The following is a 26,127-nucleotide window of genomic DNA, read 5'->3' on the forward strand; positions in this document are numbered from 1 at the left end:
AAGTAATCTTGGGAATGAAGAACAAAGCCAGAGGCATCACACTTCCTGATTTCAAACCATATTACAAAGTTATAGTAGTCAAAACAGTATAGTATTGGGCTTAAAAACAGACACATAGATCAGTGGAAGAGAATACAGAGCTCAGAAATAAACCCACACAAATATGGTCAATTAATCTATGACAAAGGAAACAAGAATATACAATGGGAAAATGATAGTCTCTTCAATAAATGGTATTGGGGAAACTTGACGGCCACATGCAAAAGAATGAAACTGGACCACTATCTTACACCATACACAAAAATTAAAATGGGTTAAAGACTTTAACATAAAACCTGAAACCATAAACCTCCTAGCAGAAAACATAGGCAATAAGCTCCCTGACATGAATCTTGGCAATGATTTTTTTGGATTTTAAACCAAAAACCAAGGCAACATATGCAAAAATAAACAAGTGGAGCTACATCAAACTAAACAGCTTTTGCATAGCAAAGGAAACCATCAACAAAATGAAAAGGCAACCTACCAAATGGAAGAAAAGATATGCAAATCATATATCTGATAAGGTGCTAATATCCAAAATATATACAGAAGTCATATAAATCCATAGCAAAAAATCAAACAATCTGATTTAAAAATGGTGACAGGATCCAAATAGACATTTTTTCCAAAAAAAGGCATACAGATGACAGATGTCCAACAGGTACATGAAAAGGTGCTCAACATCACTAAGTATCAAAGAAATGCAAATGAAAACCATAGTGAGATATCACCTCACACCTGTCAGAATGGCCATCATCAAAAAGACTACAAACGATAAATGCTGGAGAGGATGTGGAGAAAAGGGAACCCTCTTGCACTGTTGGTGGGAATGTAAATTGATACAGCCACTATGGAGAACAGTATGGAGGTTCCTTAAAAAACTAAAAATAGAACTACCATACGACCCAGCAATCCCACTACTGGGCATATACCCTGAGAAAACCATAATTCAAAAAGAGTCATGTACCAAAATGTTCATTGCAGCTCTATTTACAAGAGCCAGGACATGGAAGCAACCTAAGTGTCCATCAACAGATGAATGGATAAAGAAGACGTGGCACATATATACAATGGAATATTACTCAGCCATAAAAAGAAACGAAATTGAGTTATTTGTAGTGAGGTGGATGGACCTAGAGTCGGTCATACAGAGTGAAGTAAGTCAGAAAGAGAAAAACAAATACTGTATGCTAACACATATATATGGAATATATATATTAAAAAAAGCTCATGAAGAACCTAGGGGCAAGACGGGAATAAAGACACAGACCTACTAGAGAATGGACTTGAGGATACAGGGAGGGGGAAGGGTAAGCTGGGACAAAGTGAGAGAGTGGCATGGACATATATACATTACCAAACGTAAAATAGATAGCTAGTGGGAAGCAGCCGCATAGCACAGAGAGATCAGCTCGGTGCTTTGTGACCACATAGAGGGGTTGGATAGGGAGGGTGGGAGGGAGGGAGATGCAAGAGGGGAGAGATATGGGGACATATGTATATGTATAAGTGATTCACTTTGTTATAAAGCAGAAACTAAAACACCATTGTAAAGCAATTATACTCCAATAAAGATGTTTAAATATATATATATATATATATGTAAGGAATAAGAAGTGTTGGCAAGGATGTGGAGAAAAGGGAACACTTGTGCACTGCTCGTGGGAACGTAAATTGGTGCAGCCACTATGGAAAACAGTATGGAGGTTCCTCAAAAAATTAAAAATAGAACTACCAGATGATCTAGCAATTCCACTTCTGGGTATTTATCCAAAGAAAACAAAAGCATTAACTCGAAAAGATATATGCACCCCTATATTCATTGCAGAATTATTTGCAGTAGCCAAGACATAGAAACAACCTACATGTCCATTGATGAATGAATGGATAAAGAAACTGTGGATATATAGACAATGGAACATTATTCTTCCACAGAAAACAAGGAAATATTGCCATTTGCAGCAACATGGATGGACCTTGAGGGCATTATGCTAAGTGAAATAAGTCAGACAGACAAAGACAAATACTGTATGATCTGAAAAAAACAACCAACAGCAAAAGAAAAAAACAAACTCACAGATACAGAGAATAGGTTGGTGGTTGCCAGAGGCAGAGAGTGGGGATTAAGTGAAATGGGTAAAAGGCGTCAAAAGGCACAAACTTCTGGTTATAATATATATAAGTACTGGGGATGTAATGTACAGCATGGTGACTATAGTTAATAATACTGTATTGTATATTTGAAAGTTGCTAAAAGAGTAGATCTTAAAAGCTCTCATCGTAAGAAAAAAAATGTATAACTATGTGTGGTGATGGATATTAACTAGATTTATTTTCATGATCATTTCACAATATATGCATATAGTGAATCATTACATATTGTACACCTGAAATTAATATATGTCATATGTCAATTATATCTCAATAAAAATAAGAAATTAACAAATATTTTAAAGAGAAAAATAAACAATAATCATGAACTTGAACTGAAACCTACAATGGGAGGGATGTTGTAGTTCAATCAGTGGTCTCATTTATAGCTACTGAGACCCAATAAGCACAGTGACTATCTCAATTCCCCACTAGGGACTTGGGCCTAGCTCACTGACTCTCACGCACACTGAGATGTTGCTCAATGGCAATCCAATATCTGTTTGTTGAATGAATCACCTATTCAGTAACAAGGGGAAAGTCAGACAAAGGCTCCCAGCAATAGCCTAGTGCCAACTTTCCCACACTTTAATTTGATTAAGTAAATGAAAGATTTAAGCTGAGAAAGTTGTTTTGATGGTTGTTATTTGAACTCTAGACATCAAATGAAGATTTCATGGACTTGATCCCACACAAATGAATCTATCTCGGTTCAACATTAAACTGATGCATTTAACTCCACGTTCTAGTTACTTCACCAAGCCTTTAATTGGCCTCACCAAGAATGGGAAGAACCCATGGGAGGATTGCCTAGTGGTAAGAGTGGGCTTTATCATAGCTACACCCTTAGTTCTGTGACCTTGGGCAAGTTTTTCAGCATTTGGAGCTTATTGCTACTTCCTGGGGTGGTTGTGTGGATCAAATGACATCACACATGCAAAACCCCCAGTACAGTGTTTGGTATATAGTAACCAGTCAACATTTGTTGTCTGGTATCATCATCATTATAATGATACCGATTGTTGAAATGAAAAGGTCCCCAGTACTTTAGTTTTCAGAAAAAAGCAAGGAGCCACTTGTACATAGCATGATGAATAACAACACAGGCTAATAGTAGAAAGACCTGGGTTCAAATGTGAGCCCAGCCACTTACTATTTGTGCATCTTTGGGCACACTACTCAACCTCTCTGCATTTCCATTAATGGGGTGGATAAAATTATTTTTCTCCCTAAGGTTACTGAGAAGATTAAGTGAAGTAAAACACACCTAAAAATATTTAGCACACTAGGTTGCACTAAATGTAACCTGTTGTTAGTAGGTAATGAGCCCAGTTCTCAAGAGCCTCTTTGGAGAGTATGCCCCAGGCTTGACTTCTGGGAGGGAGGGAGGGAGGGACCCACTCAACTTGACAAAGGCCCACAACAGAGGCTACCTAAAGGCCTTGTGTATGTGCCCTGTGTTTCCTCTCTCAGAGGCCCATTTCCTTTTTTCTCCCATCATTTCCTTTCATTCTTGCCAGTTCAAAGCCTTTTATGGTGACTCGGGGTTTGGCCTTTATGGGTTCAGTTTACAGGCGTTTCCTGTTACCTTTCCTCTCTGTCAGTTTCCTTCTTTATGGACAACGTTTTCTTGTGCTCACCAGAGCATAATAAAACAGCTTAATACATTCTCATGTCCACAGAGGGGCAGCAGAGTGTGGTAGAAACAGCCCTCTCCTGGGTATCAGAACAGCTGGGTTTTAATTTTCCTAAGCTTGCTTGGGCATGTCACTTTCCCACTCTGAACCTTGGTTTCCCTGTTTTTACATAGAGAGCATTGGACTAGACTGATGAACAACTAGAGGCCACAGATACCTACCTAACTCCCTGTCGTGAGCTACCTACCTTTGTGGTGAGGCCCTGGATCTAATTTCATATTTATTTTGTTCTTAAAAACCAGAAGGATAGTGAAGAAATAAACCAGTCTTCTTAAGGCAACCCTCCTAGAGGAGAGGAGCCTTTTAGTATCACTCACCCATGGGGTGGGGCTAGGGATTGGCCAAAGGGCTTGCCAGAAGCAACTCATTCATTGGGCAACATCAGCTAGAAAGCCCTGAGCAGCCAATCCTTCTGGAAAACTTATGGCTCAGGTGTTGCTTAAGGTTTTCAGTTGCCCTCCTAGCCTAAACAGAGAGAAGTCTCCACCCAGAGGAGAAGCTGGGCTAAGCTGGAGGAGGGAATCAGTGAGTGAGAGAGTAACTTAATTCAACTGCAGATCCCTGGTGCCGGGCACACTTTTGGCACTCTCTAAATGTTGCATTGAGTGGAATGAACAAATTGTAGGGTGGCTCTGTTGCCATCTTACTGTGTGACCATAGACAAGTCATTTCAGTTCTTTATTTTTTGTGTGTTTTAATTGAAATACATTTGGTATATAACATTGTATAAATATAAGCTCTACAACATGTTAGTTTGATACATTTATATATTGTAATATGATTGCCATTGTAGTGATCATTAGCACCTATATTACATTACGTAATTATAATTTCTTTGTAGTGGTTGGAATAATTATGTTCTAGTCTCTTAGCAAGTTTGGTGATTATCATATAATATTGTTTTCTGTATTTACTGTACTGTGCATTAGATCTCTAGGGCTTATCTAGTACTTGTTGCAATGTTTGTATCCTTAAACATCTATTCTCTCACCCCCAGCCCCTGATAACCACCATTTTATTCTCTGTTTTTTACAAGTTTGGCTTTTGTAGATTCTACATACAGATTTCAGCTCTTTAGACATATTTCCCCATGACTAAAGTGAGGATGATTTTATCTACCTTCAGAGATTGTTTTGGCCATGAAATGACAAAGTTTACATGAATGTGCTTGATGAAAAAAATGCCCAATAGGTGTAAGGGGTAAAAAATGAGAAAGCTGATCTACCATTAACTTCCTCCTCCCTGTCATTTCAGTAGCTAAAATTCAGTGCTAGTTTTCTCACTGACCATCTCCTTTTAAAAAGAGAGAAGAACTTAGGGTTTCCCTGGTGGCGCAGTGGTTGCGAGTCTGCCTGCCCATGCAGGGGACGTGGGTTCGTGCCCCGGTCCGTGATAGATCCCACATGCCGCGGAGCAGCTGGGCCCGTGAGCCATGGCCGCTGAGCCTGCGCGTCCGGAGCCTGTGCTCCACAGTGGGAGAGGCCGCGACAGTGAGAGGCCCACGTACCGCAAAAAAAAAAAAAAAAAAAAGAGAGAACTTAAAGTAATGAGACTCTATACATCACATGGAATGCTAAACTATTTTTATTTTGAATAGAAAAAATAATGGTGCTTATAAACATTTCAGTCTTTCCTGAAATTCCCCATATGAGAGGAGGGTGCATACCCCTGGAGTAGTGGATCCCTAAGGTGACTTCCAGCTTGGTGACTCCAGAGGGAGGCAAGGCTCTAAAAAGGCCTCAAGGGCAGGTCCTCAGCTTTACTTGGCCTTATTTTCCCACCCAGTGTCCCACAGAGGGTCTAGTGGGTTCACTGACTGAAACAGTGAAGGCAGAATTGTGAACCAGTGGTTTATACATCAGACCACCACGCGATGGCAGTAAAGTCAGGCGGATTCATTCTGTTCTGTTTCTTTCTCGATCCTGCCTGGTCCTCAGGTCAAAGAACATGATTCACGCTTAATTTCCTTGCTTCCATTTCCTCCACACAATTTCCTTCTATAAACTTCATCACCAGCTTTCTTTGTTCCCCTCACCTTTAGTGAGTGAGTGTCTTTCCCTGTCTATTCTGGGATGATACTATCTCCTAAGCCTCTGTTTTAAAATCAGAAATCATTTTTTATTAATTTATTTTTTAAAATTTTTGCTGTGTTGGGTCTTCGTTTCTGTGCGAGGGCTTTCTCTAGTTGTGGCAAGCGGGGGCCACTCTTCATCACGGTGCACGGGCCTCTCACTATCACGGCCTCTCTTGTTGCGGAGCACAGGCTCCAGATGCACAGGCTCAGTGGTTGTGGCTCACGGGCCCAGTTGCTCCGCGGCATGTGGGATCCTCCCAGACCAGGGCTCGAACCCGTGTCCCCTGCATTAGCAGGCAGGTTCTCAACCACTGTGCCACCAGGGAAGCCCAGAAATCATTTTTTAATTGGAGGTGTTAATACTGCAGCAACCATTTCACAGGGCTCTTGTGAGGATAAAATGAAATTATATATACCTAAAACATTTAGTACAGGGTCTGTACTCAATAAATGTTAACAATAACTGCTATTATAATTACTGTTATTATTTTTATAGTTTAGACTGACCCAGAAGTTTCTTTTTTTAAGTAAAACGAAATGGGTTTCAAAGTCAGGAGCCAGAAAGAAAACCAGGAACAACTCCTTCACATCCTAGGAGCAATTCTCTGGCTAAATTAATGTTACAGGGGTGAAAATATATGTCTCTGTGTTGTTTCATATGACTTTTTCAAATCATCTTCACCAAGCACCACCCAGTTGAATTGAGAAAAATTGCATCAGACATACCTTTCAAGCACTGCATTGAGCTAGGTAGGTCCCAATAAATGTTGATTCCCTTCTACTTTTCATCTAAAAGCTAGACCAGTTTGGGCTCATGATACGGTCTGATTCAGGTGGTTCCCCACTGTGCTCTGCATCAAAATCATTTGGGCCCCCTCCTCAGAGATAGTGATTCTGTAGATATGGAGTAGGGCCTAGGAATCCGAATTGTAAAGTTCTCCCCAGACATTTTTGGGAACTTGTGGACTAGTTGAAAAGTGTTTAGCTGAGAGAAAAAGGAGCTGAGAAGTACTGATCATTCTAGGTGCCATGCTAAGTGCTTTATATGTGTCATCTCATTTGATCTTCACAGCTACCCTGAGAGGTAGGTGGTGTCACTTCTATTTTACCCATGGGGGACCTGAAACTCAGAAAGGTTAAATGACTTGCCTAGAGCTTTAGTCTATAAATGACAGAGCATGGTTTCAAACGCAGTTCCTTATAACCCTCATCCCAGGCCCTTCTCCCTGCACCACATGACTTACCGAGCACACATGTGCCTGGTCCTGTCTCTACCCTCTGACTAAGTGGGAACCTTGGTCAAACACTTCATCTGGCTGCTCATTTGCTTCCTAATAACAATATTTCTGTCTCTGGCTGGGAGGTGATAAATGAATAAAATAACTGAAAAAGGACTAAATGAAATAATGGATGGAAAAATTACCTTGTAAAATAGTAAAGTGCTACACACATATTGTATTATTTGTGGCATTGGTTATTGTTCAGGGAACTTGGGTCCCAGGAAAGTCTCTATGATCTAAACACGTGTTGACCAATGGAGCATGGATAGAAACAGCTGATGTTCAAGGCTGGCATTGCTGATACGGGGTAAAGTCAATGGCTGGAATGAGGGGTCAGGTCTGGCCTTTTAACACTCGTAAGTTTTTGAATAGTATGTCAAAAATAGATAACAGTCACTCAATAAGCATATTCTGGACACTTACTATATACAAGATGCTAAATGGACAACTGTACATAATTCATAGAATTCAAGAATACAGTCTTCAAGGAGCTTGTAGTTTATTTGAGGAGACATGATATATATATACATATACATACATATATATATATATATATATATGTATATATATATAAAACAATGGACATCTAACAAATACAACCATAATGTCAGTCATCAGAAGGAATAAATACTGCCAGCAAAGGCATACAATGAGAACTGTATAATCTGTCTTCTTTCCCTTAGTATCAGTTATCTGGATAACAGAAAACAGTTCCTGACTCTCTCTCTCTCTCTCTGTTCCTCAAGTTACTGCACACTGCTGCCTTGCTCTGTGGCCTAAGTGGCTTTTCAAAAGGGCAAATCTGATGTCACTCTCATTTTTTAGCAATGGTTCCCCATGGCCTTCAGGATAAACTCCAGACTCCTTAGCATGGTCTATGGGGACCCTGGCCATCATTTCCATCACCACTCAAGCTTGTCTTGCCCAGTCACCCTGAAAATACCATGTTCCTTCAAACTTTGCAACCTTGCATGTGTTCTTCCCTTATTAGAAATACCCTTCTCCCCTTCCTCACCTACCTAACTTTTTACTTTTTCTTGAAAACTCCCTGCTCCCTTGAAAGGGTTTGATGTCCCTCATCTGTATCCTTATATCACTCTATGCTATAACACTTGTCACACTAATACTCTGTTTAGTTGTTCCACGTCTGTCTCTGGTGCCCTTTCACTCATCTGGTTTGTTGATCTTACATATCTGAGAACAACATGTTTAAAGTACTTAACACAGTGCCTGGCACATAGATGCATTTGACCAATATTGGCTATTTCTATTCCAGTTACAGACTTAATTAGCTGAGAAAGTTCAAGTGGATGCAAGAAGAGGTCTATTGAGCAGATGTTAGAAAAGAGGGGCCAGTTTTCTGGTTTTTTCTTTTTTCTTTTTTGCGGTACGTGGGCCTCTCACCGTTGTGACCTCTCCCGTTGCGGAGCACAGGCTCCGGATGCACAGCCTCAGCGGCCATGGCTCACGGGCCCAGACACTCCGCGGCATGTGGGATCTTCCCAGACCGGGGCACGAACCCGTGTCCTCTGCATCGGCAGGCGGGCTCTCAACCACTGCGCCACCAGGGAAGCCCTATAGGCCAGTTTTTTAGAGGTCTAGTATCCTAGAGAGCTCATGCTGAGTCAGAGAGGTCCAATATTTGATTAGATTTTTTTTTAAACCTGTCTCTTTGGGGAGAGTATGTGACAGTCTGTTTGGGCTCCTATAGAGACACCAAAGACTGGGTAGCTTATAAACAACAGAATGTTTATCTCACAGTTCTGGATGCTGGGCAGTCCGAGATCAATGTGTCAGCAGATTCAGTGTCTGGTGAGGAAATGCTTCCTGATTTCATACAGGGCCATCTTCTCTCTGTGTCTTCACACAGCAGAAGGGGGCAAGGGAGCTCTCTGAGGTCTCTTTTATAAGGGAACTAATCCCATTCATTAAGGCTCTGCCCTCATGACCTAATCACCTCCCAAAGCCTCCACCTCCAAATACTGTCACACTGGGCATTAGCATTTCACATATGAATTGGGGGGGGACACGGACTTTTAGTCTATGGCAGTTCCCAAAGCTCTTCTGAAAAGCTGCTCCAAGTGTAGTTGATGGGCAGTATGAAGGACAAAACAGAGTGACATGGAGGTTTTTTTCAGGGGCAAGTAGGAGTCAATCTTGGAAAGACCCAGTAGCATAATTTCAATTGGCCGGAGACATAATTCCTCCCCCTCACCCCCAGTGGAATAAAAAGATGAGCAGAGTAGCTAAACCTCAGGCTAGTTATGCAAGAAATGATATAAGTAGGAAAGGCAGGCTGGCAAAGTATGAAGTTAAGTCAGAAACAAATGCTCAGTAGTGGTGAGGAAGAGTTCAGTCAAAGGATTCAATTTGTTTAGCAGAAGTTTGTGTAAGAGAGAGAACAAAATCGACCAAATTAGGGCATCTCTGTCACCATGAGGATTTGACACTTTACTGAGTGCTACCCTGACTTTCTAGCAAGTGCCCTGGTCTGCCCTTACCCTTTAGAACATTGGGTTTGACCAAGACAGAGTTGGCAACTCACAATGTCCTACCTCCCTAGCAGACCCGACTGAACCAGTGGTTACCTGAACCACTGAAGTTTTCAGAGGATTTTGTTTGTTTGGTTGGTTGGTTTGTGGTTTGTTTGTTTGTTACCTTCTTCTCTGGCAAGGGAGCCTGATAGGCTCCTGGAATCTTCAGTAGGCTCTGCGCCTCCAATCTGGGCTCTTCCTGACACTCATATCCAGCCTAGAGAGTGAGAAGAGACCCCATTCTCATGGTTTTGGCTATCTTTTTACTGGGGTCTGTGGTGGGTGTGGAGGGAAGGGTATTTGGCAATTACCTTTGAATTCATTGGCTTTGCTTTATCATTAACAATTATTCATCCGTATTGAATATAGCAGAGAAAGTTCTCTGCTCATTTAGCTTGGCCTTGGCTGCATTGAAAATGTTTTTGTGCTGCTACCTATGTAGACCTTAAAGTCAGCAGGATTTCTCAGAACAGATGGGACCACCAGCCTCTTCCAAAACCCTGCTGTCTGCTTAGCACTAAATTCAGGTCCCTGTGGCAAAAAATATGTTGAATAAGCAAATAGCAACCTGCCCTCTTCCTCACCACACACCCCCCCGCACCAACCATGCACACTAAACAGCAAGGGGTGGTGGGTTGGAGCTCTGGTTTCATAAGCTTAGATGGTGCCACAGTAATGGGAGCAGCACCTGGTTTTTCTGAGCTGGGTCTGCTTTGGAAAAAATAGGACTCTCATTAGGAAGAGCTCTGTTGAAGATCTCAATCTCTTCAATCTCTTCACTCCTCAGTGTTCTCAAGTGTTCTAATCTTCTAATATTATCTCCACAAACTCCCCCTGCCTTTATTCTCATCCTCTTCCACCTACTGCATTGACCCTCCTTTAGTCTCTTTCTCTCTTTTGATCTCTCTCTAGTCCTTCCCCTCTTGATCTACTATGTAGAATTCCAGAGGAACCTTGCGTGTCTTTCTGTAGCTGAGTATCTTGCCCTCAGGGCCAGTGTGGGCAGCCTGATTTGATATGATGAAGGCTGTGAAGGCCCCCCAGGTGGCTCCCAGACAGACATCCGGCATATCTCGTATCTATCCTGTCCCTCTGCTCTGGGTGCTGAGGTTGAGGGCAATATGCTGGTTCCCACTGCAAGTCCTCCTCTGTTCATGTAGTCACTCCTTCCCTTATCTTGCCTCTAAGGCTACAGTAGTGTCTCTCAAATTCCCTGATTATTGGAGTACCTTAGATGAAAAAACCAGATGTTAATATGGTACTCTCTGCATTCTACTTCAACCACTTCCCAACATCCTGACTCCATGAGTTCCTAGAATTTGTATCTCATCTTTATATAGGAATTCAGTCTTCTCTCTACACTCCTTAAAACAGCTTTATTCCTTCTTGCCCTACCCTAAGGCTTGCCTCTATCAGCCTCTCCCCTACCACACTAATATCTGTGGCTTTTACCACTGATCCCAAGTCACAAATAAGCCTTTTTCTGGAGTATTAGCTCTCAGAACTTGACTTTTGGCAACTCTTGCATCAAATCAAAACTTCATGTATCTGAAAATTCCATTACATTTAATCTAGCCATAGTCAGTTTTCAAGGTGTTAGTGGTTATTATTATTTCTATATCCCTGCTTCTCTGTCTCCTCCTCCAACCTTTCAGGAGCCTAGAATTCCATCAGATGATTCTCTAAAATGGAAGACTTGAGAAACCCCAAAGACAGACTTACCTCATTCTTGTTTTTAATTAAGACTTTAATAAAACAGTTTAAGGTTCACAGCAAAATTGAGGGGAAAGTACAGAGATTTCCCATATGCCCCCTGCTCCCACATATGTACAATCTCCCGCATTATCGACATCCCCCACCAGAATGGTACAACTGATGAAGCTACACTGACACATCATAGTCACTCAAAGTCGATAGTCTACATTATGGCTCATTCTTGGTGTTGTACATTCTATAGGTTTGGGAAAATGTACAATGACATGCATCCATCATTACAGTATTTATCATACAGCGTATTTTCAGTGCTCTAACAATCCTCTGTGCTCTGCCTATTCATTCCTCCCTACATACCTCCAACCACTGATCTTTTCACTCTCTACATAGTTTTTCCTTTTCCAGAATGTCATATAGTTGGAGTTGTACAGTATGTAGTCTTTTGGGAATGGCTTCTTTCCCTTAGTAATATGCATTTAAGGTTCCCCCATGTCTTTTCATGGCTTGAGAGCTCATTTCAGCACTGAATAATATTCCATTGTCTGGATGTACCACTGTTTATGTATCCATTTACCTAATGAAGGACATCTTGGTTGCTTCCAAGTCTTGGCAATGATGGATAAAGTTGCTGTAAACATCTGTGTGCAGGTTTTTGTGTGGGCATAAGTTTTCAACTCATTTGGGTAAATACCAAGTAGCATGATTGCTGGATCATATGGTATGAATATGTTTAGTTTTGTAAGAGACAGTCAAACTGTCTTCCAAAATGGGCGCACTCTCTTTTTATGCCTTTCCCCTCTTCCTCCAAGGAGGACTCTTTTCTTTGGATTACTTCTCTGGCACATATGGCTTCTGAGCTAGAACTATGACCATGCCTCCTGCAGAGAAATATTCTCTGTTGGACTCATTCTTACTCTAATTCCCAACTCTGACACCCACACCAATGTTGGACCCCACAAAAAGCATTGGCTAGTGGCTAACCCTTCGCACTAATGAACCATTGACAGTTGGCCAGACACCAAGTCCCTGAAGAGCATAGGACTGGGGCTCTAGGGGGAGGGTCAGTTTAAGTAGCAGACAGTGATAATTTGTTCTCTAAACAGCAGAGCTATAATAACATAACTTAATGCTAAATCAAAGGAAATAGAGTCAAACTCCAAGCCAATTTGATTTGCAACTTGGAATAAAAGCAACGTGTCTTGATTTAAATGTCAGGCCCACTGCTGAGTGATGATTTAATAACTTTTATGAGGGATCTTGTCACAGCAAATTCAACACTGGAATAGAATGACTCACAGATAGGGTGTTAGAAATGATACAGAAGAGCACAAAAAGGAACAGACTTATTTCAGGGCTTATCCAAAAGCTTTGCGTAAAGCTAATCTGCAGTTAGGACCTTTACTCTCTCCCTATCCTGCCACCCAATCTTTCTCTTCACAGATACCTATGCATGTATGTAGACACAATCCCCAGGTGTGATGTCAGCTCACTGAAGTATTTTCTGGGGACACAGGTTCTTGAACAATTCTAGCATGGGATTGCATTCAGTGCATTCTATCTAAAAGGCAAGGCAGCAGTGAGCCTGGCTATTTCTGAAGAGGATATCAAAACCTCATCTGGTCCTATTGCTCTATCTTTACACAGGTACTTAATTATTTTCTCTCATTTTAAGGGCAAGAGAGCTGAGATCCAGTAGGGTTAAGAGATCTCTTCAAAGAAAGAAATGTCATATATCTCTTGACTCCCAGGGAATTTGTAGTTCCTTCCCAATATCTTATGAGATCTCTCTCCTTGACCTTCTCCAGCTTCCCTGGGCTAGAACACTAGAATGCTCAAGGCTGACCAGGCCCCACTTTCATCCAGCTTCCCAGGTCAGTAAGGAAACATGCACAGCTGTTCTTAAGGGAGAAAGATCCATTCTGCTCTGGTAATCTTTCAGTCACTAAGATTCGTTTTGGAGGTAATTCAAAGTATAAACATGTGGTGTTTGCCTAAATGATGGTTGATAAACCTTGAAAATATTAACATTTTTGGCCAGATCATTTTTTGTTGTGGGAGGCTGCTTTGTATATTGTTGGATGTGTCAACAGCATCCCTGGCCTCTGGTTAACTGGTCCCTGCCTGTAGCATAAAACTACCTCCAATCCCTTTTACACAGAGCTTTTAGGTTAATCTTCCCAAACTGTACCTCCAACTCAGTGGTTCTTAATGAAAAGCAATCCACCCCCTACCCTGACCCGGCACCTCCACCCCCAGGGACATCTGTTTGGTAATGTCTGTCAATATTTTTGGTTTCCACAGTTCAGTGGTGGAGGGGTAATTTGCAGACATCTAGTAGGTGGAGGTCAGGGTGTTACAATGCACAAAACAACACTCCCCACCCCACCCCATTACAACAAAGATTTTTTTGGCCTAAAATATCAATAGTGCCAAGGTTGAGAAGCCTTGCTGTATCATATCATTCTCTGATCAGAAACTTTCCATTGTTCTCCACTCCTTGTGGGAAAGATAACAGATTTCATGGTCCTTCCTGGTCTAGATTCAGCTTATTATTTGCCATCTACAGCTTCTTTTCTGAAACATGTGATCTGCTTTCTTGCTTATATAACTTTGCTCACACCAACCTCTCCCCCTGCACAGAATGCCCACGTCCCACTATTAAAGTCTGGTTGAAATGCTGTCTCCTCTATAAAGCCCTATCTGAGCCTGAATCCTCCCAGCTACAAATAATTCTTTCCTTGGATGTTACTGGACTATTTTACTCATATGTCTCTTAAAGCATTTATCACATTCATAGTACAATGGAAAATTTGAATTAAAAGGTGCTTTTAGAAATCTCTCCAGTAAAATTCCCTTCACTTTAAGAAAAGGAAATTGAGACCAAGAAAGGTGAAGTGATTAGTTGAAGGCATCATACTGTCTCATAAAACTTGGACCATAGTAATTTGTATCCTTGACTCCACTCTCCCGGCATGGTTGAAACGGATGACCATGGACTTAATCTTGGCATTCAAATCTCAACTCTGACATTTGTAAGTTGGTAAAGTAATTTACCTTTCTGAGATTTGGTTTCCTCAGCTCTGAATGGAAATAATCATGGCTGTTGTGAGAATCAAATGAGATGTTGTATTCAAAATGTATGGCACATAGTAGGTACCTGATACATATTTGTCTGATGAATAGAAGGATCAACTATACTTCAAAGAATAGAATTTAGGGATTGGTGATTGTCCATGGGACTTCACTAAAAGGTGATTGGAGGTAAAGTGTGGTAGTTCATTGCCACTACTGCCTACATTTGCATCCTTCCATAGAAAACCTGAGTTCCTCTGTAGGCCATCAGACCAGTGTCCAAGCTTTCTGTGGAGTAGGTGAGTAATGACAGCAGCTCTCAACTTGGAAATGTAGTTCTTAAAAGGTTTGCTTTTTTTCCCCTTTTGCAATGCTAGTCATGTAACGTCTCTGTTCCCTTAAGCAGATAACAGGTAGGGTTGTAAGGAGAGGACTGGATAGAAGATGTATTTCCTCTGTTTCTCTTTGGTTTCCTGTTTGACAGCAGCCTTGGGCTTAGATGCTGTTCAGTGGCCTAATAGACATCTCTGTGAGAGGAAACTCTGCACTTGGGGTGGCAAAGGGGACACTTTGGTGTTGGTTCCTAGCCCAGTGATACCTGGTTCTGACTTGACTTCAATAAGGTTTATTAAGGCCTTTCTAGCTAGCTCTTCACTCTGGAGCTGCCCACTGTGTCAGCTTTCTTCCTGCTTAGGGCTTTGGAGCAATGGCATGCTAAGCATTTATTCCTTTCATTTACAGAAACAACTCTTTCTCTGGTCCCAGGGTGCATGTACCTAATAGAAAAAGCCCTGCTACTCCAGTGGGGGGATGAACTGACAGGCAACTGAGGAAACAGATTGAGACTACTGATGCCTCTCTAGACTAGACTGGGAGCATGCCAGAGAGGAGGAAGCTTCCCAACAGTGGGCCCACCCCAAGAGCTAGCTCCTGTCTACTCTGCTATGTGAGCACAGTAGAATTTTGTTGGAGGAGGCTAGGAGGGAAGCTCAGGTGAGTCTATTGCAAATTGATTTAGGAGCTCCCTCTTTAGAGCTTACAGGTTAAGTGTCCTGTAAGAGGAAAATGGCTTTTGGGAGTTTGAGGAAAACAGTAGAGGGCAGAGAACCAGATTGAAAGTAAAGATACTTGGTCTGGATCCCTGCCTCTAACCTTTGCTTCTGAGAGGGTTCCTAGGGCTTTTGACTGAGCCTCACATTCTTGTCTGTGAAGTGGGTGCAATACAGCTTGTAGCCTTCCTTCCAAGGATGGTAAAAGTTGAAGGTTTGCCCATCTCTAGAATTTTCACTCTGTGATACACAAAGCATTATATAAAACCTCCTACTTTTACTGAGTGAGTGAGTCAGTGTCTAAAAGGAGGTATGACAAGGTTGGAGGGGGGGAGATCCAGATCTATTGGCTGCTTGCTTCAACATCTTATTTTTCAGTTCACTCTTCCCAGAGTTCCAATATTATTATTCACGTTGAGGTTACTTTTTAGATAGTTGGATTCCTTTCTTTAAGAAGGCTTCTCTTTCAGATTTACCCCCTCTCTCTGAAGATTGCATTGTTTCAATAGCTACTGTTGTTGCTTTCACCATGAGTTTGGGTGGGGCTATGGGACTTCAGGAAATCATATGACTGCCTAAGTCTATTGGTAAAGTACCATCTCCTCTGAAGAACTAAGATTTGACACTTGCCATGGGAGAGTATAAGGAATTCATTAATTCATTCAGGTACAGAAGGAAAGGTACACTGTACTAATGAAGACTTTTGATGGAATTTGACTTAGGGATGTCAGGCAAGGCTTCACTAAGGAATTAATGATTGAGTTGAGCTCTGAAGAATGGTTGAACTTTCACTAGGCAAAGAGAGTGGTGGGAAGTGTATGTGTACATGTGTACATGCACTAAGCATTTTAGGCAAAGGGAACAGAATGCGCATAGGCCTTATAGCACATTCCAGAAACAAATAGAATAGCTGATTTTGTAATTTTAATTCAAAATTTAAGTCATAAGTTTGGGTGCTAAGGGTTAAAAATGCAAGTGTATCCATCTTTGAAGTATTGTTAGGCTAAATCATACTGAGCACCCAGTGTTGACAGAGCATGGGAGCATTATCAAGAAAGAAACAAATGCATTCACTCTGTTGAGTCAACAATCTGGAAGGGGGTAAAGAGTAGGTGAAAAATACATGATATAAAAATCTTCCTTCCAACATTTTGCCTAACAAGTACGCCTACATAAGGGGTATATAGATGAATTCCTGGAGGGCTACTTGGTTGAGGTGACTGGAGCCCACTGGGGTTAGTCAGGGAAGACTTCCTGGAGGTGCTGAGTCCTGAAGAGTATTTTGAGGAAGATATGAATTGGTGAAAAAGAGGAAAGAAGCTGTTTATGGCAGGAGAGACAGCATGAGTGGTGACTTGGTGGTAGAAATATTATTTCTGAAGTAGGAAATTTGGGATAAATTAGCCTGGCCCTAATGAAAAATCAAAGCAGCCTGACTTGGGGGCATCTTAGACTCTTTATATAACATGGCAACCAGACAATTAAAAGAAGGAAAATTAAGGTTCCCTGGGAACCCTGTGAAGAGAAATAATTGGTTATTGAAAAGTAAGTTGTCATGAGGGGAAATCAATCAAGATGGTGGAGTGAGAGGACATGAGGCTCACCTCCCCCCATACAAACATCAAAAATGCATCCATATGTGGAAAAATTCTCACTGAAAATCATCTGGAAACTGGCAGAAGGACTCCTGCACAACAAAGTCTGTACGAAAGATACACATGTAATTGGGTAGGAAGGGAAGAAAAGTGATCGGATCAGGACTTACATCCCTGGGAAGGGACTCAGAGGAAAAGGGAGAATGCAAAGATGGAGACCCAACTTGAAGATTGACCAGTGAGAGCCACAGATTGTGTGCCCCAGTCCCAGGATCCTATGCATAGGAGACAAGCCACCTTGGCTGGTTGGAAAACCAAAGGGACTAACAGGAGGGCTAGTGGGAAGCGTGGACTCTGCTTTTGAGGAGCATGTGCTTGTGTATGCACACTTGCTTGCCCCCTAAGCAGGGCAGAGAGAGGTCTGCTCTGGTGGCTGCCGAGTTTCCCACAACTGCCCCTCTGCTTCCCAGCCCAAGCTAAGCAAACACTCCAGCCCCACCCACTCCACATCATAGTGCAGCACTGGATCTGGGGCAGCCACAACTGAGGAGAAGACTTGACCATGGGATACAGAGGTGATCAGGTCTCAGGGCAGAACCTCGGTGGAACAGCAGTGGCTGGAACAGGAGTGGCTACCATTGGCGCTTACTCAAGCAGTGCATCAGAAGCAGCCTAGACCTCTGATGGTGGCCATTCCACTATAGCTCACCCCCCAGTATATGCTGACAGTTCACATGGGCCCTGCCTGTCTTGTGGTGTGGCTCCACAACAGGGTATGGGTGGCAGCTATGAGAGACAAAGGGGACTTGCACCTGAGGCTGTGTCTGAGGAGAGAGAGGAAACAGTTGCAGGCGCCTGTACAGGCAGCACATCGGAGACAGCTTGGATCTCTGTCTGTGGCTGACTTGAGCAGAGAGCCTGCACAGGGCCCCTTTGCTTCAGCACTCCCCATCTCTGGGGCGAGGGTCCTAGTTTGGGGAGAGGGGAAAACACACACATAAAGGCAACAGAGCCAGCTTGGGCTCAAACTTCAGGGCTTCTGCTCCAGCAACATGGGATCAGATCTCACCCTTGATAGGGTGGTGACAGCCACTGAGCAGAGGGGAAGTCCCACCTCACACTGGCTCCAGCTCTAGCCCCTCCATCTCCAGCCCAAACACATGGAGATGAAGCAACATGCTACTAAAAAACAATGGGTTGGGACTTCCCTGGTGGTCCAGTAGTTAAGACTCTGAACTCCCAATGGAGGGGGCACAGGTTCGATCTGTGGTCAGGGAACTAAGATCCCACATGCCACACAGCTCAGCAAAAAAAAAAAAAAAAAAAAAAAAGGTCAACGAAGAAATCAAAGAGTAAATCAGAAAATACCTTGAGACAAATGAAAATGGAAACACAACACTCCAAAGTCTATGAGATGCAGCAAAAGCAGTTCTAAGAGGGAAGTTTATAGCAACAAAGGCCTTCCTCAAGAAAAAAGAGAAATCTCAATTAAACAACCCAACCTACCACCTAAAGGAATTAGAAAAAGAACAAACAAACAAACAAAGCCCAAAGTCAGCAGAGGAAGGAAATAATAAAGATCAGAGAGGAAATAAATAAAGATTAAAAAATAGAAAAGATCAATGAAACCAAGATCTGTTTTTTGAAAAGATAAACAAAACTGATAAAATTTGTTTACCAAGAATAAAAGAGAGAAGGCCCAGGTAAACAAAATAAGAAATGAAAGAGGAGAAATAAAAACTGATACCACAGAGATACAAAAAGTAATAAGAATATTATGAATAGTTATATGCCAACAAATTAGACAGCCTAGAAGAAAGAAAATTTCTAGAAACATACAACCTGCCAAGATTGAATCAAGAAAAAACAGATAATTTGAACAGACTGATCACTAGTAGTCAAATTGAATTTGTAATTTAAAAACTCCCTGCAAACAGAAGTCCAGGACTTGATGGCTTCACATGGGAATTCTATTGTATCAAACATATAAAGAAAAGATGATACCTATCCTTCTCAAACTATTCAAAAAATTGAAGAGGAGGGAACACTCCCTGATTCATTCTATGAGGCCACCATTACCCTGATACCAAAAGCAAACAAAGATACTAAAAAAAAAAAGAAAATTACAGGCCAATATCTTTATGAACATAGATGCAAAAATCCTCAACAAAATATCAGCAAACCAAATTCAACAATATATAAAAAGTATCATACACCATGATCAAGTGGGATTTATTCTAGGGATGCAAGAACGCTTCAATATTCACAAATCAATCAATGTGATACATGAATTAATAAAAGAAAGGATATATCACATGATCTTCTCAAAAGATGCAGAAAAAACGTTTGACAAAATTCAATAACCATTCATGATAAAAATTCTCATCAAAGTGGGCATAGAGTGAACGTATCTCAGTATAATAAAGATCATTTATAGCAATCCCACAATTAACGTCATACTCAACAGTGAAAAGCTGAAATCCTTCCCTTTAAATTCAGGAACAAGCCAAGGATGCCCACTCTTGTCAGTTCTATTTAACATAGTATTGGAAGTCCTAGCCACAGCAATCAGACAAGAAAAAGAAATTAAAAGCATCCAAATTGGAATGAAGAAGTAAAACTGTCACTACTTACAGATGACATGATACAACGTAGAGATAACCCTAAAGTCTCCACCAGAAAACGATTAGAACTAATAAGTGAATTCTATAAAGTTGCAGGATATGAGATTAATATATAGAAATATGTTGCTTTTCTATACATTGTTAATGAACTATCATAAAAAGAATGTAAAGAAAATCAGTTTTAAAATTGCATCAAAAAGAGTAAAATACTTAGGAATAGACTTAACCAAAGAGGTTAAAGACCTATACTCTGAAAGCTATAAAACATTGATGAAGGAAATTGAAGATGAAACAAAGAAATGGAAACCTATTTCATGCTCTTGAATTAGAAGAATTAATATTGCTAAAATGGCCATACCACAGAAAGAAAGAAATCTACAGATTTAATGCAATTCCTATTAAAATACCCATGATATTTTTCACCGAGCTAGAACACATAATACTAAAATTCATATGGAACTACAAAAGACTCCAAATTGCCAAAGCAATCTTGAGAAAAAAGAACAAACCTGGAGGTATAACCCTCCCAGATTTCAGACTATACTATAAAGCTACAATAATCAAAACAGCATGGTACTGGCACAAAAACAGACACATAGATCAATGGAAGAGAATAGAGTGCCCAGAAATAAACCCACACACTTATGGTCAATTAATTCATGACAAAGGAGGCAAGAATATACAACAGTTTCTTTAATAAGTGGTGCTGGGCTCTATTTACAATAGCCAGGACATGGAAGCAACCTAAGTGTCCATCAACAGATGAGTGGATAAAGAAGATGTGGCACATGTATACAATGGAATATTACTCAGCCATAAAAAGAAACGAAATTGAGTCATTTGTAGTGAGGTGGATGGACCTAGAGTCTGTCATACAGAGTGAAGTAAGTCAGAAAGAGAAAAACAAATACCGTATGCTAACACATATATATGGAATCTAAGGGGGAAAAAAGGGTCATGAAGAACCTAGGGGCAAGATGGGAATAAAGACGCAGACCTACCAGAGAATGGACTTGAGGATACAGGGAGGGGGAAGGGTAAGCTGGGACAAAGTGAGAGAGTGGCATGGACATATATACACTACCAAATGTAAAATAGGTAGCTAGTGGGAAGCAGCCACATAGCACAGGGAGATCAGCTCGGTGCTTTGTGACCACTTAGAAGGGTGGGATAGGGAGGGTGGGAGGGAGGGAGATGCAAGAGGGAAGAGATATGGGGATATATGTATATGTATAACTGATTCACTTTGTTATAAAGCAGAAACTAACACACCATTGTAAAGCAATTATACTCCAATAAAGATGTTTAAAAAAACTAATCTACTCAGTAACTTATAACAAATGTCTTCTGATCTTGTTTTGAGAATAAAGAGATGTAAACTGTTAAAAAAAAAAAAAAACTGGTGCTGGGAAAACTGGACCACTACATGTAAAACAATAAGATTTCCTCATACCATATACAAAAGTAAACTCAAAATGGGTTAAAGAGCTAAATGTAAGACCTGAAACCATAAAATTCATAGGAGAGAACATAGGCAGAACACTCTTTGACATAAATTGTAGCGATGTCTTTTTTGTATCTGTCTCCCAAGGTGAAAGAAATAAAAGCAAAATTAAGCAAATGGGACCTAATTAAATTTAAAAGCTTTTGCCCAACAAAGGAAACTATCAACAAAATAAAAAGACAACCTATGAAATGGAGGAAAATATTTGTAAATGATATGGCCTACATGTGGTTAATATCCAAGATATACAAATAGCTCATATAACGTAATATCATAAAAAGAAACAACCCAGTCAAAATTGTACAGATCTGAATAGACGTTTTCCCAAAGAAGACATACAGATGGCCAACAGGCACATGAAAAGATACTCAATATTGCTAATTATCAGAGAAATTAAAGTCAAACAAACAATGAGACATCACCTCACACCTGTCAGAATAGCTATCATCAAAAAGTCTACAATTAACAAATGTTTGTGAGGATATAGAGGAAAAGGAACACTTGTACTCTGTTGGTGGGAATATAAATTGCTGTAGACACTATGGAAAACAGTTTGGAGAGTCCTCAAAAAACTTCTATATGACCCAGCAATTCCACTCCTGGGTATATATCAGGGAAAAACAAAAACACTAGTTCAAAAAGATACGTGCACCCCAATGTTCATAGCAGCACTATTTAAAATAGACAACATATGGAAGAAACCCAAATGTCCATCAACAGATAAATGGATAAAGAAGATGTGGTGTATATATATATATATAATATATATATATATATTATATATATATATATATATATATATATATATATATACACACACACACAGTGGAATATTACTCCATCATAAAAAAGAATGAAATTCTGCCATTTGCAGATACATGGATGGACCTAGAGAATATTATGCTTAGTGGTTTGTCAGACAGAGAAAGACAAATACTGTATGGGTATCACTTATATGTGGAATCTAAAAAAAATAATACAAGTGAACATACATGCAAAACAGACTCACAGATGTGGAATACCAACTCCGTTACCAGTGGGGAGAGGAAAGGGGGGAGAGACAAGTCAGGGGTATGGGATTAAGAGATACACACTATTGTGTATAAAATAGAGAAGCAACAAGGATATATTCTACAGCACAGGGGATTATAGCCATTATCTTATAATAACTTTTAATGGAGTATAATCTGTAAAAATACTGTCACTATGCTGTACACCTGAAACTAATATAATCTTGTAAATCCACTATACTTCAATTAAAAAAAGTAAATTGTCATGAAGATCAGTCTTGACATCCCCACCTGACTGACTATAGTCAGGACTCACTTTCTGCAAGACTGTGAGGTAGGTGAAAGTCACTGCCCACCTTATTTTCTCAGAATTCCTCTGCAATTTTGTATCACTGGACATCTACTCCAATTTCTGGAGTCCTATTTGCTTAAGCACTTGATTTTAACAGTTATTTATTACTCTGATCCCTTGTAATATAATAGCTCTCTTTCTTTGGGCATTGACCTTTTCTGACCGATCTCTGAAAAAACTCAAACACTTCAAAGGAAAGAATCTACCTCTGGTAGAATGAATGATAAGTTGTACGGTGGATATTTTTGAGCAGGTGACCTTTCCCATTATCCTTCAAATTGAAACTACCCCTTAGAAGCTTGGCCTTGATTCCAATGCATATTTCCTCCGCGGATGTTGAAAAATTAGGTTAGGATAGAGACACATGGTATGGAGCAACAGATTTGATTTTGCCTGCAAATTTCCTGATGATACAGGATATAGTTCTTTGAAAACAGTCCATGAACTGTAATATATCAGTGTGGTTAAAACTGTGTAGCTTCAGAGTCAAGATGAGCCAGGGTTTATATCCCGACCCTACCACTTTCTGTGTGATTTTTCACAATTAATTTAACCTGTGCCTTGCTTGCCTCATCTTGTATAAAACAGGGATAATAAGAGTAGCTAACTCATATAGTTACTATGATGATCAATGAAATATCTGTCTGAAGAGCTTAGCCTAGTACCTGACACTTGATCAAGTTGTTCTTGTCATCACTGTCATTAGCACCACCACCACCGCCACCACCAACACCACCCCCAGGTTCCTACTGTAACAGAATAAAATTTTATAACCTCTTTTTTTTTTTTTTTTTGCGGTACGCGGGCCTCTCACTGTTGTGGCCTCTCCCATTGTGGAGCACAGGCTCCGGACGCACAGGCTCAACGGCCATGGCTCACGGGCCCAGCCGCTCTGCGGCATGTAGGATCTTCCCGGACCGGGGCACGAACCCGTGTCCCCTGCATCGGCAGGCGGACTCTCAACCACTGCGCCACCAGGGAAGCCCTATAACCTCTTGCTAAAGCTAATACCAGCCATCAGCAAGGGAGGAAAGAGTAAGCCCACTCGCATTCACTGTTTCCTACTCTCACTTTAACCCTAACATCTCAAAGAGAATGTATGAGAAGACACTCTAACCCTCATGTCTCTGTCCCTGTTTCCACAGGTACCTGTCGGCTTGGCTGGGCATATTACTGTGCTGGAGGTGGAGCAGCTGCAGCTATGTTGATCTGCACCTGGCTCTCTTGCTTTGCTGGAAGACACCCAAAGCCTGTCATGTTGGTGGAGAGCATCATAAGGAACACCAATTCTTATGCCATGGAGCTTGACCACTGCCTCAAACCTTGAGCTTTAGCAGAAGATTGGAGAGGGTGGGAAAGAGGAGGAAAGGGAGCCTTGAAAAGAGGTGCTAAGACTAGGCCAGTTTCTACCCACTTGCCAGTAGTGTAACCCAGTGTTTGCATGCTTTTTAACTCCCCAGTCATTCATTTTCAGTTTCCCTTAAACCAGTGGGTCAGTGGCTATTTACAAAATTCATCAAGAACAATAATTCTCAGACTTCCCTGGCGGTCCAGTGGTTACGACTTCGTGCTTCCAAGGCAGGGGGCGCAGATTCGATGCCTGGTTGGGGAACTAAGATCCTACGGTGTGGCCAAAAAAAAGAACAATAATTCTCTCTAACGTTTACCTAGCTGGTGAGTGCCCACTAGCCCCCAACTCCCAAAGTGCTCCTTCATACAAAATAATAAGAAAGATCCTCAGTTGAAAGGTAACTGCACAGTCAAACAGCTCTTCAGAGTTCTACAGCTCCTATCACTTACCCCAAAGCTTAAAGTTTGGGTAAAAACACTTGTGCGTGAAGGGGCCATGAGATAGACAGGGATGGTTCCTACCACTCCATTCCTTTGGTCATCCCCTGATACTTATTACCATCTCCAAACATCTATGGAGTGCTACTGCCCAAATTTTTGTGATTTTCTCAGGACTATACCTTGACTCATCCTCTTTTTTCCTGTTTTTCTTCCTTGCCGGTTGTGAGCAAGCTTATGGGGAGGGTGACTCCCAATGGGGAAAACACTAATCAAGGATGCTTGCATATAGTCTAAGACCCCTTCCTCATTATGCTTTAGAATATTCATAAAAGTTCATTTTGTGTTCTGGCTGGGCGACTGGCATCAAAATAGTGGCAAGTATTCCCTAGTCCCTTATAGATACAGCAATGGTGTTCATCAAATGTTCTGAGCAGAGACTAGCATTTGTTGTGTGCTCAATAAACACAAATTCATAATGATGATGACAAGGATGTTTCTGCTGGTTCCTTATTGAAATTCCTATTAGAGTTCATTTTTACTGACAAGGAAATCCACAGTGGCCTTTTGCCCCTATAGTCATTCCTAGCATGATACACATTTCTCCACTTGTTTCAAAGACTATTCATCAAGTGCTTTCCCTTCCATCTGGGGTGAATTAGACATAAAAGAACAGAGTCCTGATGTCACCTAAGGCTGATGTATTTTTAGGTTTGGCCTCCATCCCATCTGTGCTCAAGGCTGATGGATGGTGTAGAAGAACTTGGTGTCTCTCAGGGACAGAATTTGTCTCCCCCACTACTCCCTAATTAATTCAGGCTAGCTCTATTGCTCCATAACTATAGCTTTAGGGACTAGGGAGGGCCTGTGACACAAAAGGCCAGCTCATCTCTTTCTATTCTTAATCACCCCAGAGTGGTTTCGGTACAGCCCGGTACAGCCCTACCTAGAAGGAGAGAAATGGCAAAAAATGTTCTCATTAGTTATATGCCATCCCAAGAAGGGTCAGGGTCCATATATAGGCCTTATGCAGGTAAGTGAATTCAAGCATACTCTCCATTCATGAGCTCATTCATTCATTTAATCACTCATTCAGGACACACTTTTTGAATATCCTACTGTATGCCACATTCTATGCTAAGTACTGGGCAAAAAAAGGATACTGTTTCTCACCCTAAAAGTGACAGGATATTGACAGACATGTAGATAAATAATTGCCAAACAGTGTGTTACATGCTACCAAGTGAAGGGCTGGGGGCTAAAGGATCACATAGAGGGGCTATTAAAACCAACTTGGGGTGAAGGGGTTCATGGGAAAGATTTCTGGAAAAGATGATGCCTAAGATGAGTCTGAGAGATGAATAGGGGGAGTTAGTCAGCAAAGGCTAAGTGTGTACCATACAAGGGAACGTGGAAAGCAGGGCATGGAGACATGAGAAAACATGGCCCCATCACAAGAATGATGAACAGAGGTGTGAAAAGGGAGGAGGCAGAAGCTGAAGCTGAAAAGGGAAATACCAATGGGATCTTCTACACTAGGGTAAGGAGTTTGGATTTTACCCTAAAGGAGGGCCATTGAAAGGGAAGTGATGTGAACATATTTGTATTTTTCAAAGATCAGTTTGACTAATGTGAGGAGAAT

At 41.1% G+C, this 26,127-nt stretch overlaps 1 protein-coding gene across 1 annotated transcript in view; it reads left to right on the forward strand.

Moving 5' to 3' along the window:
• The window catches only part of LHFPL1 (LHFPL tetraspan subfamily member 1), a 47,717-nt gene extending 23,693 nt beyond the window's left edge, over window positions 1-24,024 (forward strand). Inside the window, exon 3 of the mRNA XM_060087929.1 lies at window positions 23,843-24,024. Within this exon, the coding sequence (XP_059943912.1) occupies window positions 23,843-24,024 (182 nt within the window). The remainder of the gene's footprint in view (window positions 1-23,842) is intronic.
• Window positions 24,025-26,127: the final 2,103 nt, after the last annotated feature.

Source organism: Mesoplodon densirostris, chromosome X (assembly GCF_025265405.1).
Source record: "Mesoplodon densirostris isolate mMesDen1 chromosome X, mMesDen1 primary haplotype, whole genome shotgun sequence".
NCBI classification, from domain to species: Eukaryota; Metazoa; Chordata; class Mammalia; order Artiodactyla; family Ziphiidae; genus Mesoplodon; species Mesoplodon densirostris.